The 14,851-nt window shown below is 36.7% G+C and overlaps 1 protein-coding gene across 2 annotated transcripts; it reads left to right on the top strand.

Annotated features, from left to right (window-relative positions):
* Positions 1–331: 331 nt before the first annotated feature.
* On the top strand, positions 332–11,383 carry LOC121520123 (protein lifeguard 1-like). Of its 2 annotated transcripts, XM_041803403.1 has the most exons (7): positions 332–632; positions 2,410–2,720; positions 6,856–7,056; positions 7,397–7,525; positions 7,855–7,998; positions 9,740–9,879; positions 10,886–11,383. In XM_041803403.1, the coding sequence occupies exons 2-7, from the start codon at positions 2,421–2,423 to the stop codon at positions 10,893–10,895; spliced, it is 924 nt and encodes a 307-aa protein (XP_041659337.1). In that variant the 5' UTR covers positions 332–632; positions 2,410–2,420; the 3' UTR covers positions 10,896–11,383. The 2 variants fall into 2 exon arrangements, with proteins under 2 accessions (XP_041659337.1, XP_041659336.1); XM_041803402.1 differs by lacking the exon at positions 332–632 and having other exon boundaries at positions 2,024–2,720.
* Positions 11,384–14,851: the final 3,468 nt, after the last annotated feature.

The following is a 14,851-nucleotide window of genomic DNA, read 5'->3' as shown; positions in this document are numbered from 1 at the left end:
ATAATTAGATTTTTTAAATCAGTTAGCTCTACTTTGCACATTGAATTTATTTATTTCAGGCTTGTTTTTCTTAATCCATAACCCCATAAAAATAAAGGGACTTAGAAAACCTTGCCCACTGTGTCCAGCCTGGTAATCTTTCTATTAACTGTGAGTCTGACTTATTCAGGGCATCGTAGAAGCACCCTGACCTGACCGTGACTTCCTCTTAGCTGAAGTGAAGCAAAGGAGTAACTTCCAATTTTCATAACATGAAATTTCACAGACGTTTTTTTTTTCTTCCCTTCTTGCTATCAGGAAGTGAAACTTCCCTTTTCAGATTTATCTTTGGTCTCTCTGTTTTTATTTTAAGGACTATGGATATGGATAGTGGAGCACTTCAGGAGAGCAACTGGGAATGATACGCAGGAAAGGAGCCACAGGATGGCTTTAAGCCTTGAGTTCCTGAATGGAAGTCTGTCGCCTCTACAGAGATCCAACCATTCAGCCATCAGTGCAACAGGAAGTGATTCTTTGAACCGTAAGCTTATACAGGTTGAATATAAGACACTGATAAGAAGTTTCTTCCTCACTCAGCACGGTGTGTGGTGTGGTTACTTGTTCTCTCATACAGCTGTGATTCAGCAGAGAAGGTGAGCCAGACTTTCTCTTTATTCTTTAGTTTATCTCTTATCTCAAATAGATTTTTGTGTATTTTTTAAACATAACAATATTATTCAGATTCTGCCAGTCTTCAGTAGAATTTGTTTTCTGCTTCGATTTTATTTTAATTTTTTCTTTCGCTATAACGTCACAATGTGGTGGCTGTAATAATGAGAAAGACCTATTCTGTGTTAACCGGCACTATGCCATGTACACTGAAGACTAAATTCTTATACGCAAAACTTAAAATATTAACATTTACATACATCTTTAGAAACTGATCATTACATTTGTAAATGTCATTTTAATACTTACCAATGCAAAGCATTTAGTCTTGACTGCGAAACAAATGTTCTCGTCAGGCACTAATACACTTTAAAAAAGAAGAAACAGACTTTTGTACATGCTGTTTGCTTCTTCTTCCACATTTTTCCAGTAATGATTGACCACTGATGACTGGAACCAATACTCATCTACAAGCAACAATTTATCATTTTAACAGCCAGACATGCTCTCAGAAAACAAGGTTAATTTAAATATCAAACACTACATTTAGAGCACCTTAAGTAACCTTTGTCCTGTCACGAAACAGGCTGGAATTAATACTAATGTTTCATGTAGACACAAGGAAGCAAACAAGACCATCAGAGGGAAAATAGCTATTTTTATGGTGCTTTAAAGCTCTGTTGCAGGGTAGGTGTCAGATGAGACAATTCTCGTGCAGTTAAAACAGCTGTTGTTACTTTTTCAATGGCAAAAGTTCACAGAAAGTCACATGATAGACCATTAAAAGACAGAGGTTGTGATTATATGTCAAATAGTTCCTACACAAGATCAAATTCAAAAAATAAATAATAATGTAAACAGGGTTCAGCCTTGGAGATAAACTGAGGCACTGAGGCACCAGTCACTGCCCATTAAAGGGGACATATTCTACCCTTTAAAGACAAGTTTATATTCATCTCAGAGGTCCCCAAAACATGCCTGTGAAGTCTTTTGCTGAAAAAACACTCCAGTTTGAGATATTTGCAGGTCTGTTTCAGTCCTGCTCAGAACGAGCTGTTTCTGTGGCTTTAAATGTTAATGAGCTGTCTGACTCCGCCCCCTGACTCCACCCCTTTCAGGAAATGGATGTTGCTAAATCCTCCTCTCAGCTGCGATCAGGAGAGGAGGGTGAAACTTTTTCCAAGCGAGGAGGGCCAACCAGACCTGGGGGCGGCCTTAGCTCCCCACCTGACATCATTAGGGGAAAATCTGAGAACGGCTTGTTTCAGCACACATTTTCTGGAAGATGGAAAAGGGGGGGGGGGTCCAGTACTTGAGGGGATTGTGGACAGCCCAGGGGCACATATTTTTATTAGAAAAGCCTGAAAAAGTGATTTTGGCATAGTATGTCCCCTTTAAAAGGAGCCAGCTTAGGGGATTCATGCATCTGATCAGGATGCCTCCTGGTCACCTCCTTGCGTAGGTCTTTCTGGCATGTCCAAACGATAAGAGACCCCAGAACTCACTGCAGAGATTATATATCCCATCTGGTTTGGGACACCTCAGAATCCCCCAGGAGGAGCTGCTAAATTTCTCTAAGGAGAGAGAAGGTTGGCCTGCCTGGTTTGCTTCTCTTAATCCCTTGGATAGATGAAGTTGACCATATGACCCAGCCCTGTGAACAACTTTTATTATATCTGCATGCATATCTCATAAGATTAATGGTTAAGTTCATGTATATGTGCAAGATTTTAATGTCTTCCAGCTTTATTTTTGGCTCAGTGTCCACCAGAATGTCAGAAACAGCAGACTCCATCACATCCACAGAGACACAGCACCCTCCCAGTTATGACGTTTCCTCGGAGTCATCATCACAACCACACAGCTACCAAGAGCAGCAGCCCCCACCCTGCTCTGCTGACCCGGCCACAGACCCTCCACCCAAAGACGGGACAGTGACCGACACTCCCCGGTTCACCACTGAGAATAAATCTAGCAGTGATATAAACCCACAGGCCTACTCAGTCACCGCCCAGCCGGAAGCACAGTCCTCCTTTGAAGATGCAACAGTCAGGAGAGGCTTTGTCCGAAAGGTTGGTACAAGTTTGAGTTAAACGTCAGTGGCTGACTCAATACCTTCATAATAATGCAGTTTCTACATCAATCTTTAGTCAAAAAAAAGTCCCAACTTTTTACATTACATTGTGATTTTGTCAAAGAAAACGATTAAAATTTATGTGAAATATTTCCAGCTGGGTCCTGGGGGGTTAGCTTTTCTTAGATATGAGTAGGGGGGCCTTAAATAGAAAAAGGCTGGCAACCACTGACTTATAACGATCACATTAATCTATTAGAGATGTAAAATACTTGATTTATAAAACCTATGAAGTGAACATGAAGCAGTGTTATGCAAAATGATAATCATCTGAAGTACACTGTATTCAGCAGCTGAAGAAGTTTTTAGTGTTGGAGTGTTTAATGTATGGTTATGATTAAGACGGTGATCTGATGATGATCGGACTATTAAAGAGAATGGAGGTGGCAGAGAAAGCAACTTGTCAATAATAAGGTCACTAAAATCTACTGTATCTCTATAAATCATATTGTTACACAACTTGTCATAATTTACCATAATTTATCCTGTGTCGCAGCTTTTGTGTTTCTGGAAGTTCTTCAGTAAGCTCTGCCTTTTTAATCACTGAAACTCACAGTCACAGAGGATGGATGTTTCCTCTGCATATTTATCACTTTAAAGGAGATATTTTAACATCTGCTGACTCATTTTTATAACCATATTTAAACACAGTTGTGGTGTTTGCTGATCCATTATTCACATTTCATTGACTAAACAGTTCCTTATAGCTCAGTGTATTTTCTGACAGATCCATTTCCTGGTTGCAACCAGACTCAAAAATTGGGAGAAACTCTCGTTGTTCCGTTCTTTTCTTCTTTGATCAAATATGGAAAAAAACGGAAAAACGAGGCACCTCCCCAAGTGGGCCCGGGCTTGGGGCCCGGGCGCAGTTCGTTTGCATCCACACTACCAAAACGAACAAGACTCAAGAGCACTCAGATCCGGGACTGGGCCCCTATTGTGAAAGCATCCTAAATGAAATACTTTTGAAAATCATAAAACATGTTTGGAGAACTTGAGACCTATTACATTACTTAATGTTGATTATAAATTATTTGCTCACATTATTGCAAATGGACTAAAGGAAGGTATGTCACAAATTATTAGTGAAACACAATCTGGCTTCCTCAAAGGTCGCTCCATCCATAACAACATCAGGCTGGTGCTGGACTTAACTTGATTATAGTGACAGAATTGAGGATGATGGCTTTATTTTATTTCTAGATTTCTGCAAAGCTTTTGATAGAGTGGAACACCCTTTTATTGTGGACACTTTGCAACACTTTGGTTTTGGTGAATGTTTTAGAGAGATAATTAGAATGTTTTATAATGACATAAACAGTTCAGTATTACCATTTGGCACCTGTAGAAGATTTGAAGTAAAGAGGGGTATCCGACAAGGCTGCCCAGCCTCTCCTCTACTTTTTATCATGACTGCTGAAATATTAGTTATTACGCTAAAAAAAATGTGAGGATGTTCAACAACTAAAAGCTATGGGATATTCATTTATTGTAAGCCAATTAGATGACGATACAACTTTATTTCTTAAAAATGAGGCTCAAATACCAAAAGCTCTAAAAGTTATCTCCTCTTTTTCAGAATCTTCAGATCTCCACTTAAACCTTAAAAATTATGAATTGATGGCAATTCATGATCACCCTTTAACATCTATTGCAGGTATACCAATTAAAAATGAAGTCAAATATTTAGGGATTACCATTTCCAAGGATTTAAATACAGAGAGAGAGCTAATTTTGAGGACATTTTGAAAAAGAGTAAAACTATCTTGAATACATGGCTACAGAGAGACCTATCTATTTTTGGAAGGATTTTACTCTCAAAAATGGAAGGTCTGTCGAGACTAATTTACCCAACTTACTCTCTGGACATCCCAGATAATATTATTAAATTAATTAATCAAAATAATTTTAATTTTATTTGGAAAAACAGACACCACTATATTAGAAAGAACGATGTCATCAAATCTCTGGAAGAAGGAGGTCTAAATGCAATTGATTTTGATCCCTTGAACGGTTCCCTAAAACTAAAGTGGTTGCAGAACTTCATAAAACAGTACGAAAGTTTTTGATTTAAACTCCCCTCAAAAGATTTTTCAGATTTTGGAGGTACTGAATTTCTACTAAAATGTGACTTTGAAATTAGTAAACTGCTAATCAAACTCTCAAAATTCCACCAGCAGGCCCTCCACTACTAGAAACTGATTTTTAAACACAATTTCTCTCCCCATAACACACCAATTTGGAACAATAGATGTATATTAATAAAAAGGAAATCCTTCTACTTCAAAGAATGGTCTAACCAAGGAATCTGGTCTATTCTGCACTTAATGGATAACAGAGGTAACATTTTTGATTTTACAGAATTCAGGAAAAAATTCAACTTAAACTGTTCTCAAAAACAGTATAGTGGCGTAGTTAATGCAATACTACAAGCTCTTGTTAATACAATTAAAGGATATTTATTTTATGAAACAACAACTCCTTGTTTGTACCCTCTGTATATTCAAGATTGTCCATTTTCAGATGGCGAGTGTAGCAAAAACAAGTTTCTCAGATCATTGCTGACAAAAGAACGTTTTCCCTCACCCCTAAAAAGAAGATTTATACTAGCAAGATATTCAAATGTTACTTCCACTTTTAAGAAAACTAGATGCAACCATCTGAAATTTTCTATTTCACCCAAAGCAAAAGAAGTGCACTTTAAAACAATGAATGACACTTCTCCTTGTGGAGACTTTATAAATCCTAAGTTTAATATGGATTCAAATGAATGCACATTCTGTAAAAATGGAGTTGAGACTCAGGACCACCTTTTCTTTTCTTGTAATGTTTCAGAGTTATTCTGGGAAAATTTTCAGAAATGGATTTCTGATCATAACTTACCTGTATCAACACTGACCTTTAACAATGTTAAATTTGGTGTACTTTTGGAGGATCCCAAGTTAGAAACTCTCTTTAATAGTCTCATAATCCTTGCAAAATACTATATTCATAAATGTAAGTTTATGAATACTAACCCACAATTCCTGGTCTTTTTTGAAAGAGTTTTCTATATTTTCTAATGTTTTAAAAGGTATTAAAACAAAAATGCACAGTGTCTCCATGAGAACTTGTTGGTCTTTTCATTTGAACAGAATCCAGGAAATTGATACTGTAACCATTTTATCCTATTGAATGTATGTCAGCCCCCTTAACCCCCCCCCCCTCTTTATTTTAATTTTATTTGGCTTTCAGTGTTTTCTTATTCCTTTTGCTTTATTTTAATGGTCTGTTGTTATAGTTTGTTCACTATTGGCCTGGTTGTACTTTTTGGCTCAGTCTAATTTGTAACTGTGTTTGGACAATAATTTGCTTGTCAAATTCGTATTCATAAATAAAGACTAAAAAAAAAAAAAAACTTTTGAAAATCATGTGACCCATTGGGAAAGGCGAGCTTTCAAAATAAAAGCCTCCATATCAAAACAAGAGCCATCTATTGTGTATTACAGTATTATTGATGATAGTATGATGATAGTATTATACATGCAATGAGAATAAAGATTATTAATCATATATTGTATATAGCACATTTTGGCCTATTGTAATACTGTAAAACACAATAGATGGCTCTTGTGTTGACATGGAATTTTATTTTGAAAAGCTCACATTTTCCAATGGGTCACGTGATTCCCTTTTCCTCAAATACTTCATTAAATGAAGAAAACAAAATAAAGAAATTGGAAAAAATAAAATTGGACCCTTTTTTAAATATATAATTTTTCCCCCATTTTTGTGACCACAATGAAAAAACGGAAAAATCTCGTTTTTCCTATTTTTCCATTTGTGGTCAAAAACTAAAAATGGCTTGTATTTCCATTTTTTTCCCCATTTCTGGTCAAAGACTGAAAAACGGCTCGTTTTTCAAATTTTTTGTTTGTTTGTTTTTTCCCATCTCTGGTCAATAACTGCAAAGTGGCTCATTTTTCCGTTTTTCCATATTTGGTAAAAAAACGACAAAACTGAAAAATCTATCAAATCTGTTGTTTTAGATTTCCCCATACTTTTATATCTGCTTCTCCTTATCTTATGCTCAGGTTTTCTGCCTCGTGATTCTCATGCTGCTGTTCAGCTTCGCCGTGGTGAGCGTCTTCAGCTTCAGTGACGTGGTCATAAAGGCGGTGCATCAGTACAAGTGGATCTACCCTTCTGCCACGAGCATCTTCCTGGTTGTGGTCATCACAGTCAGCTGCAACCAGTCCCGAAGCCGACGTCACCCCTGGAACATCGTGGGACTGGTGAGTTAGGAAAAAAGTAGTATAAAATCCCCAATCTCCTTATAATAAATAGGCTACTGCTACGTTAAATAATTTGATTTCATCTTTTCTGCTGCGCAATTTTCAACAAATCTGCCTTTTTGCATGAATATAATACTTCCCAAGCGGGATTCTCTATAAAAGTCTCCAAACTGAACTCCATGATTCGTGCAGAAAACTCAGAGGGAGAAAATCTGGCCTAAAGTGGTTTAAAATCGTGTGTGTCCAGCTTTAATGCTTTCAATGAAATATGGGGATGAGTGCAGGTTTAGGGGTCTGAACACATGGACTGTATGTGACAGAACATGTTTTGTTCTCCCAGGTTGTGGTCATCTTGAGCTTTTCATGCATGCTGGGAGGCCTCGCTGCCTACACCAATTCCTTGGCTGTCCTTCTCAGCACGGGAGCAACAACAACCATTTGTATTGCAATCACTGCATTTTCTATACAGGTGGGAAAAATCAAGCCGAGACCAACAACTGTTCAAAATGACTATCAGAGACATCAATCATGCTGTGTGTTCATTTCAAGCAGAGTTTAAAATATATTTAAATTATGAGTTACATAATGATGTAATAGGATGTGCAATTTTCCAACATAAATGAGCTTTACACTTTTGAACACTGATCAGCATGTTTGTATATAAAATATATGAAGCTTGGTAGAGCCATGCTCTCTTTGGATTGTCTTCAGGTAACTGGCTATGAACTGGCGCTGTACAAATAAAGGTTGATTCATGAAATTAATATGTGTACTTGTGTTTTTCTGTGTCATCTGCAGACTCGTTTTGATTTCACTCTGGGTCGGGGATTTCTGCTCATTCTGGCTGTGGACGTCATCATGTTAGGGATCTTCTGCACCTTCTATTACTCACACGCTGGTGATGTTGCCCTCGGGTGTCTGGGGTCTCTGGTGTTTTCACTGGTGAGAGACATTAAACATAAAAATGATCACGATAATAATAACAACACTCTTCATCCTACAAAGCAGGAGGAACAAAATCATATCAGATAGGTACCGTCGCAGGGAAGACCACTAATACAACATCTCCATCTATGAAGGAATAATGACTAGATTAAGCATAATTGGATGGTGAACAGTGTTGAGAGTTCAGAAAACTGCAGTTCCTCAAGTGTCCACTTAAGGCAGGCTTCAAAAGCCAAGGAAACCTCCATCGAGGCCCATTTTACATTTAAAAACTGAAACTAACGTGTTCATAGCCTATCATGAAAGCATGATGCTGGTGTGGGTGAATAAAAGTAGAAAGAGAGTTGCTGTTGGGTCTGCAGTGAGCCTAAACTGTCAACCAGTTGATGACACATGTGGTTGCTTCTTCTTCTTTTTTCTTCTTGGCAGGTTTACAAACTACACGCATACAGTCTAGGATGGAACCATACCACATACAATCAAGCCTGTCCACAGATTTAACTAACAAACACAGTGATGGGCTCTACTCAGTTGTGATTTATGGATAGAATCAATGTGTGCGTGTTGGATCAGTAGCATTAGCGTTAGCATCCTGGCTAACAGTTACCTTATTTTGAAGCTGAAAAGGGTGTCACATTGTTTTGGGTTCTGATGTCAAAATTATGTATTTTGAACCATTTTCAACTACTGTTTCCACCCATTTTGCCGTTATTATTCTCAACTTTAAATAAATTTTAAACCTTTGTTTTCAACTTTTATCTTTTTACTCATTACTGCCACTTGAAGCCATTTTGACACATTTTAACCCCTTGTAATCTCTTTTCCACCCATTTTTGTGACTTAAAACACATTTTTGCCACTTTGAATCAAGTTTGCTTCTATTAAACTGCCATTTTACCACCTTTTCCACCCACTGTTGCCTCTCTCAACCCATTTTTTCCACTTTTTGATTCCATTTCACTACCTTTTCAACCATTTCTGACACTTTTAAAACCCTTTTCACCATGTTTTTTGCCTCTTCCACCTATCGTTGCCTCTGTTGACAAATTTTTGCCACTCTTAAACCCTTTTTCAACACTTTTCCCCCATTTTTGCCATTTAACTACATTTCACTATTTGTCATGCCCCTTTTTTGCCACTTAAAACCCTTTTTCACATTTTTTTTTCTGCTGATTTTTGCCACATTAACCAATTTTCAATCCACTTTTGTCCTACTATATTTTTGCCCCTGTAACACATTTTTGCTGTTTTAAAAATGTGATTTCACCACCTTATCCACCTTTTTTGACACTTTCAACCCATTCTAATTCTGTTTAGGAAAAGTGGCTTAATTTTTTAAGAAGGCTGTATACAACAGCAATAATAAATAAAAGACATTTGTTGCTTTCATAAGAGTAGTTACTTTTCAGGTAAATAATAAAATATGGTTATTACAGCTTTAATTTACAATGGATCATGACTTTGGGTATATTTGGATGTACTTTTACCCCATACTACAATACAAATCAAATTTTTAATATTGTAATCTTGCAGAAACTTATTATACTTAGTCCTGTATATACCTTTTTACAGACATTAGTTAAACTCTTTGTAGAAGAATGGCACATTTACTCAAAAAAGGGGCCTAAAACTAAAGCAGTTATTCAGCCATCCATTTGTGCTATCCTAAGTTTGTTTTCATTAGCTATGTATCTCTGATTTTTCTCTTCTTGTTTCTGCCTCCTGCTGTCTGTCTCAGTGCTTACTGGTTAATATTCAGCTGATGACGGGGGAGATGCATAACCGTTTGAATCCTGAGGAATACGCCACTGCTGCCCTCTTCCTTTACACAGACATCATAGTCATGTTTGTGTACCTCATTGCTCTGCTTTTTAAGTGGTGAGCCATACACACAAAGTTCATGCACATACACAGGCACTCTGAGCTGTACCCACTGATAATAATGTCCTTTATTTTAAGAAAATCATAGAAATGCATGGCTAGAGTGCAGTGAGGTGAAGTGCAAAAAGACTGAGCTGCTGAAGGGCATCTATAGCTCCAGGGAAAGCCATGAATCCCTTGCAACAGTTTAATCGACTCCCCATCCGTCACAACATTCCTTTCATCCAGTTTTTTAGATTTGATTATTAAGCCTTAATGTCATCACCATCAAGGGTAGACTTACCAGGAGCTACCTGAGTGTGAAAGGATGGATGATGGTCATTTAGAAGACTCAAGTTTGTATGTTTTCTTTATTTTAACAAAAAAATATGGTTAGTTTACAATGTAGGGCTACAGCACTACATCAACCATAGTCCAAGAATGAAACAGTGCATCTCTGATTGGCTGTTGACTGCCACAAGTGAAGTAAAATGGCCATGGAAAAAATGGGAAGTAACTGAGCTCTGTGGTGACAAGAGATGCAACCTCATGCATCACATGCCACCAGATCAGCCAGTAGAAAATTTCAGACAAAGTCTGTTGCAGTAGAAAGTTTCCACCTTTAGAGGGCAGTAGTTGTGCACATTTTTAGGTAGTTGTGCACATTTTTGTGTGTGTAAAGATTTGGATTATAACTGATCATCAGTACCACTAAATCCTATAAAAACTAGTTTTACCTGAAAAAAGACATCTGAGGGGTTTAGTTACTCGTTAAGGATGTCTGTGCCTTAAAAACTATCAGAAATATAAATATAATACTTCCACTAAAACATATAGGTAATGGGTGACAAAGGCTTGGTTATTTTTTAATTTATATAAACATTTCAGTGCAAAAAATCTTCATATTGTACCTTTAATCTATACACCTAATAAAACCTGCAGTGAGGAGCTAGCAGTGACTGAAATTAAGGGTTGGCAGTTAAAGTGAAAGTAACTTCTTTTAATGTTGTTGTTGATTTTACAGTGTATCATAGCGTCACAGTGACCATGTGGATCCTGAGGAGTTCAAATCATGCTCATCTTCATCCTGATCAACCAGCCTCCTGTGTAACAGAAGAACAGAGAAGAGCAAATACACGTCTACATACAGACACCACAGCCGACAATGATAATGTCCATTTTTGTTCTAATTTGAAATCTATAAATGCGTCCCATTCTATGTAAACTGCATGAATAAATCCCTTTTTATGACATGTGCCTGCAGAAGTGAGCATTTCCCTATGTATTTTACTTTATTATAGAAGTGTAACTTTCCCAGAAAACCTGATTGGAGATCTGTTCTCTTGTTGTTATTGCCAATAAGATTTTACTGTATATTTTTATCCTCCAGTCTGATAAAACTGCTGCTAGAGCTGCATCTAAAGTCATGGTTGAAAGTATTGGCACCCCATCAAAACACCATCTCTCCCAGAAATAGTTGCAATTACAAATGTTTTTGGTATACACATGTTTTTTTCATTTATGTGGATTGGAACAACACAAAAAAGCTGAAGAAAAAAGCCAAAATTGACATAATTTTACATCAAACTCAAAAAATGGGCTGGACAAAATTATTGGCACCCTTTTAAAACTGTGGGTAAATCATTTTACTTCAAGCATGTGATGCTCATTTAAACTCACCTGTGGCAGTAACAGGTGCTGGAAATCTAGAAATCACACCTGAAGCCAGTCAGAATGTCTAAAAGTTGACTCAACTTTTGTGTTGTGTGCCTGTGTGTGTCACACCAAGCATGGAGAAGAGAAAGAAGAGCTGAGAACTGTCTGAGGACTTAAGAAGCAAAATTGTGGAAAAATATGAACAATCTCAAGGTTACAAGACCATCTCCAGGCTTGGCTTTTTTCTTCTGCTTTTTTGTGTTGTTCCAATGCACATAAATGAAATAAACATGTGCATACCAAAAACATTTGTAATTGCAACAATTTCTGGGAGAAATGGTGTATTTCCTGGAAAAATTCCAGGGGTGCCAATACTTTCTTCCATGACGGTATGATATCCTCACTTGTCTCCATGTTTACAGACCTTTACACAACCAAACTGCACCTGTAGCTGCTGCCTCTTTCTCCTAAGATGACCCTGATTGGTCCGGTCATGCTGGATGAAGTGTATCAGCCTGAAGCTGACCCAGATTGATGTGTCTGTTTTAACATTTTAATGCTGTTTTTGTCTGATTGTGTCTTGAATTAACTGGTACTAATAAAGATACCATGAGCCTTGTAACCATTTGTCAGTGAAGCACCTTGAACTTGAATTTTTATTCCAGGATACGAACTGGAAACTGTGTGGGAAATTCTGTTATGTTTCTTGGTACTTAGTGTCAAACAGAGACGTCCTCAGTGTGATAAGCAGATTTATATGTACTGCATTTTTTCAATGTTATCAATACTCAGATTTGGCGGAACCTTGCAGAAGTCTCCTGACCCCACCAAAGCAAAGGCGTAATTTCCAGTCACCACACTACGATATCTCACAGACAGGATTTTCCCCCCAAGACTTCTTCTTGTGAGAAGTGAAACTTTTCTTGCTTTTATTTTGATAGAACAGTGGGAAAAATGAAATTATAAGAGAAACTGAGGAATGATCAGATAAAGACCCAGTGAAATCTGGATCTCTTTTGCAAGGGTGACCTGGCCAAGAGGTCAGCAGCACACGTCACATAAATAATAAATACCTGTGTGCTCGATTGGAGGACTATAGCCTCCATATAGGGGGATCTATTTGCCCATCAGCTCCACAGGAAGTGACCATTTTAACAGTAGGTTGTTACAGGTTGAATAAATGACACTGATAAGAAGTTTCTTTCTCACTCAGCTCTGTCCAGTGTTTAAATTGTTCTCTGATACAGCTGTGATTCAACAGAGAAGGTAAGCAGAAAATTCACTTGATTCTACTTTAAAACACTTTTTAAGATTTCTTATTTCTTTGCTCTACTATATTTGCTACCTGCAGTCATCTTTCTATTTTTCTTTTCATTATATGAAAAGGTTTCTCAGTTTTAACTATGCATCTATAAACATTTATCACAATCTTTATAACAGTGTGGCTTCACATGTTATGTATAGCTATGAATGTATTTGCAGAAGATACTGTTGGCCTTCAAGGTGAAAAAAGCAAAAGCATGGTTGAATTTCATTCGCTGCTTTATATTGTTCATGCTGCTTTTCTGTTATAATTTAGTACTTTCATCAGAACACAGACAGAAGTAACACAAGTTCATTCATGTATGAGGGGACATTTAAAGATTTAAGGTGGAAGTGACCAAAATAATGGAAAAGAATATTTCCATCTTGATTGTGCACATGCTTGTCCAGATATAACTTTGTAAAGCACTTTGAAAATCAGTGCCTTAAATTAAAAAAAACTTTGTGAAAAAATGTAAAGACTAGAAATAGTTTAAATATAAAATGATTACATTTTAAAATTGCAATTAAGATCATGATATCTATTTTTAATCATTATTACTCTCCTTTTTGCAACTTTTTAAATTTCCACTATATTTTGTATGTAAAAGTTTCTGTTTCATTTTAAATTTTGAAGGGTTATTGACTCCCTGCTTGGACACAGAGCTGCCTTTTTCTTTAATTTTAAAAGAAAATAGGTAGATTAAAGAGCATAACATGAGCTTAACCAAGGGAAAAGGAATGTGTTATGGACTGAAAATTAAATAAGGGAATAGTAAAAAAGTTGAATTTTTGATAACACAAGGAGCAGACGACTTTTAAACATGTCCACTGAGCTTGTAAAGAGAAATGAGACATTCAGGAGCAGTGGTGGCCTTAGATGCTGCAGTGTATTAATACAGTGCGCTGAAAGGGGCAATAAAAGAGTTAATGCAGTAAGTATGGACCTTAATCCCATCAGGATAAATGCATTAAAGCTGACAGTCCTAATTATTCATAACACTTTTACTTCCAAAGACAGTAAGCCAAGGAAAGAGCAGTAATGCACAACAAAAGGTTATTGGACGATGTCTTTTAGATATAAATTTTTAAAAATTAGGCATATACAACATGAAATCCAACCATCCTCATGTTTGAGTTGACTCTTAATTTTTTAAAAGAGAGAACGGATGAGTAGTAAAATCAGATTTGGATGATTAAAAGTGGTACTTTTTAAAATAAAATGCCATCACTGATCAGTTTATTACAGCAACAAATCAGGCCAAGCTTTGCTGTAAATCTTGGTAAACCAATGTAAAATTAAACTGGTTTATTGGGCAGATAGCTAAAGTGATTGAAATCTGAGTTTTTTCTTCTTTCAAAGATAAAATGTTTGCTGTAAAATGTTTCATTTTCTTGGTACCAAACCTTCTGGAGTTTTGCTTTAATTTCAGGTATTTCAATCAGGTGTGAAGAAAGTTAGGAAAAAATACAATTTTAAAACCTAAGTTTCTTAAACTACGTGACATTGCACAACTTTGATCTTCCTCCATTACTGCCCTATAGCATATAATCGATGAGTCCTGACAGTTCCTCTCTTTTGGGAAACAAAGCCTGTCTCTTCATATGTATTATGGTTTTTCTCGACAAGGACAAAGGATTGAAAGGTGTTTAAAAAGTTAAATATCTAAGATGAAGTTTAAGTTTAAAGGTTAATCTGGAAAAATCTCTAGCACTTCAGGGAAATAAGAACAACAGAGATTAAAAAGGAGAAGATAAATATGTAAGATCTGCCGTTTGGTTCTCCTTCCTCATTTGTATCATTAATGATTGACCGCTGGTGACTACGTAAATATCCTTGTTATATGAGAATCACCACAACTAAAGTTATAAAACCAGTAACAGTAATGAAACCAAACACAAATCAAACATTACAGTTCCAGTAACGACAATATAAATGCTTGCTGGTCATGAAACAGACTGAAATCTTTCCTGATGCCTCTGTGTGCTGCACAAAAGCAAACAAGGGGAGGAAGGTTGCTTCTTACTTTAG

Source organism: Cheilinus undulatus, linkage group 13, assembly GCF_018320785.1.
Source record: "Cheilinus undulatus linkage group 13, ASM1832078v1, whole genome shotgun sequence".
Lineage (NCBI taxonomy): Eukaryota > Metazoa > Chordata > Actinopteri > Labriformes > Labridae > Cheilinus > Cheilinus undulatus.
The sequence above is the reverse complement of the archived record's forward strand: the minus strand, read 5'-3'. Positions and strand labels throughout refer to the sequence as shown.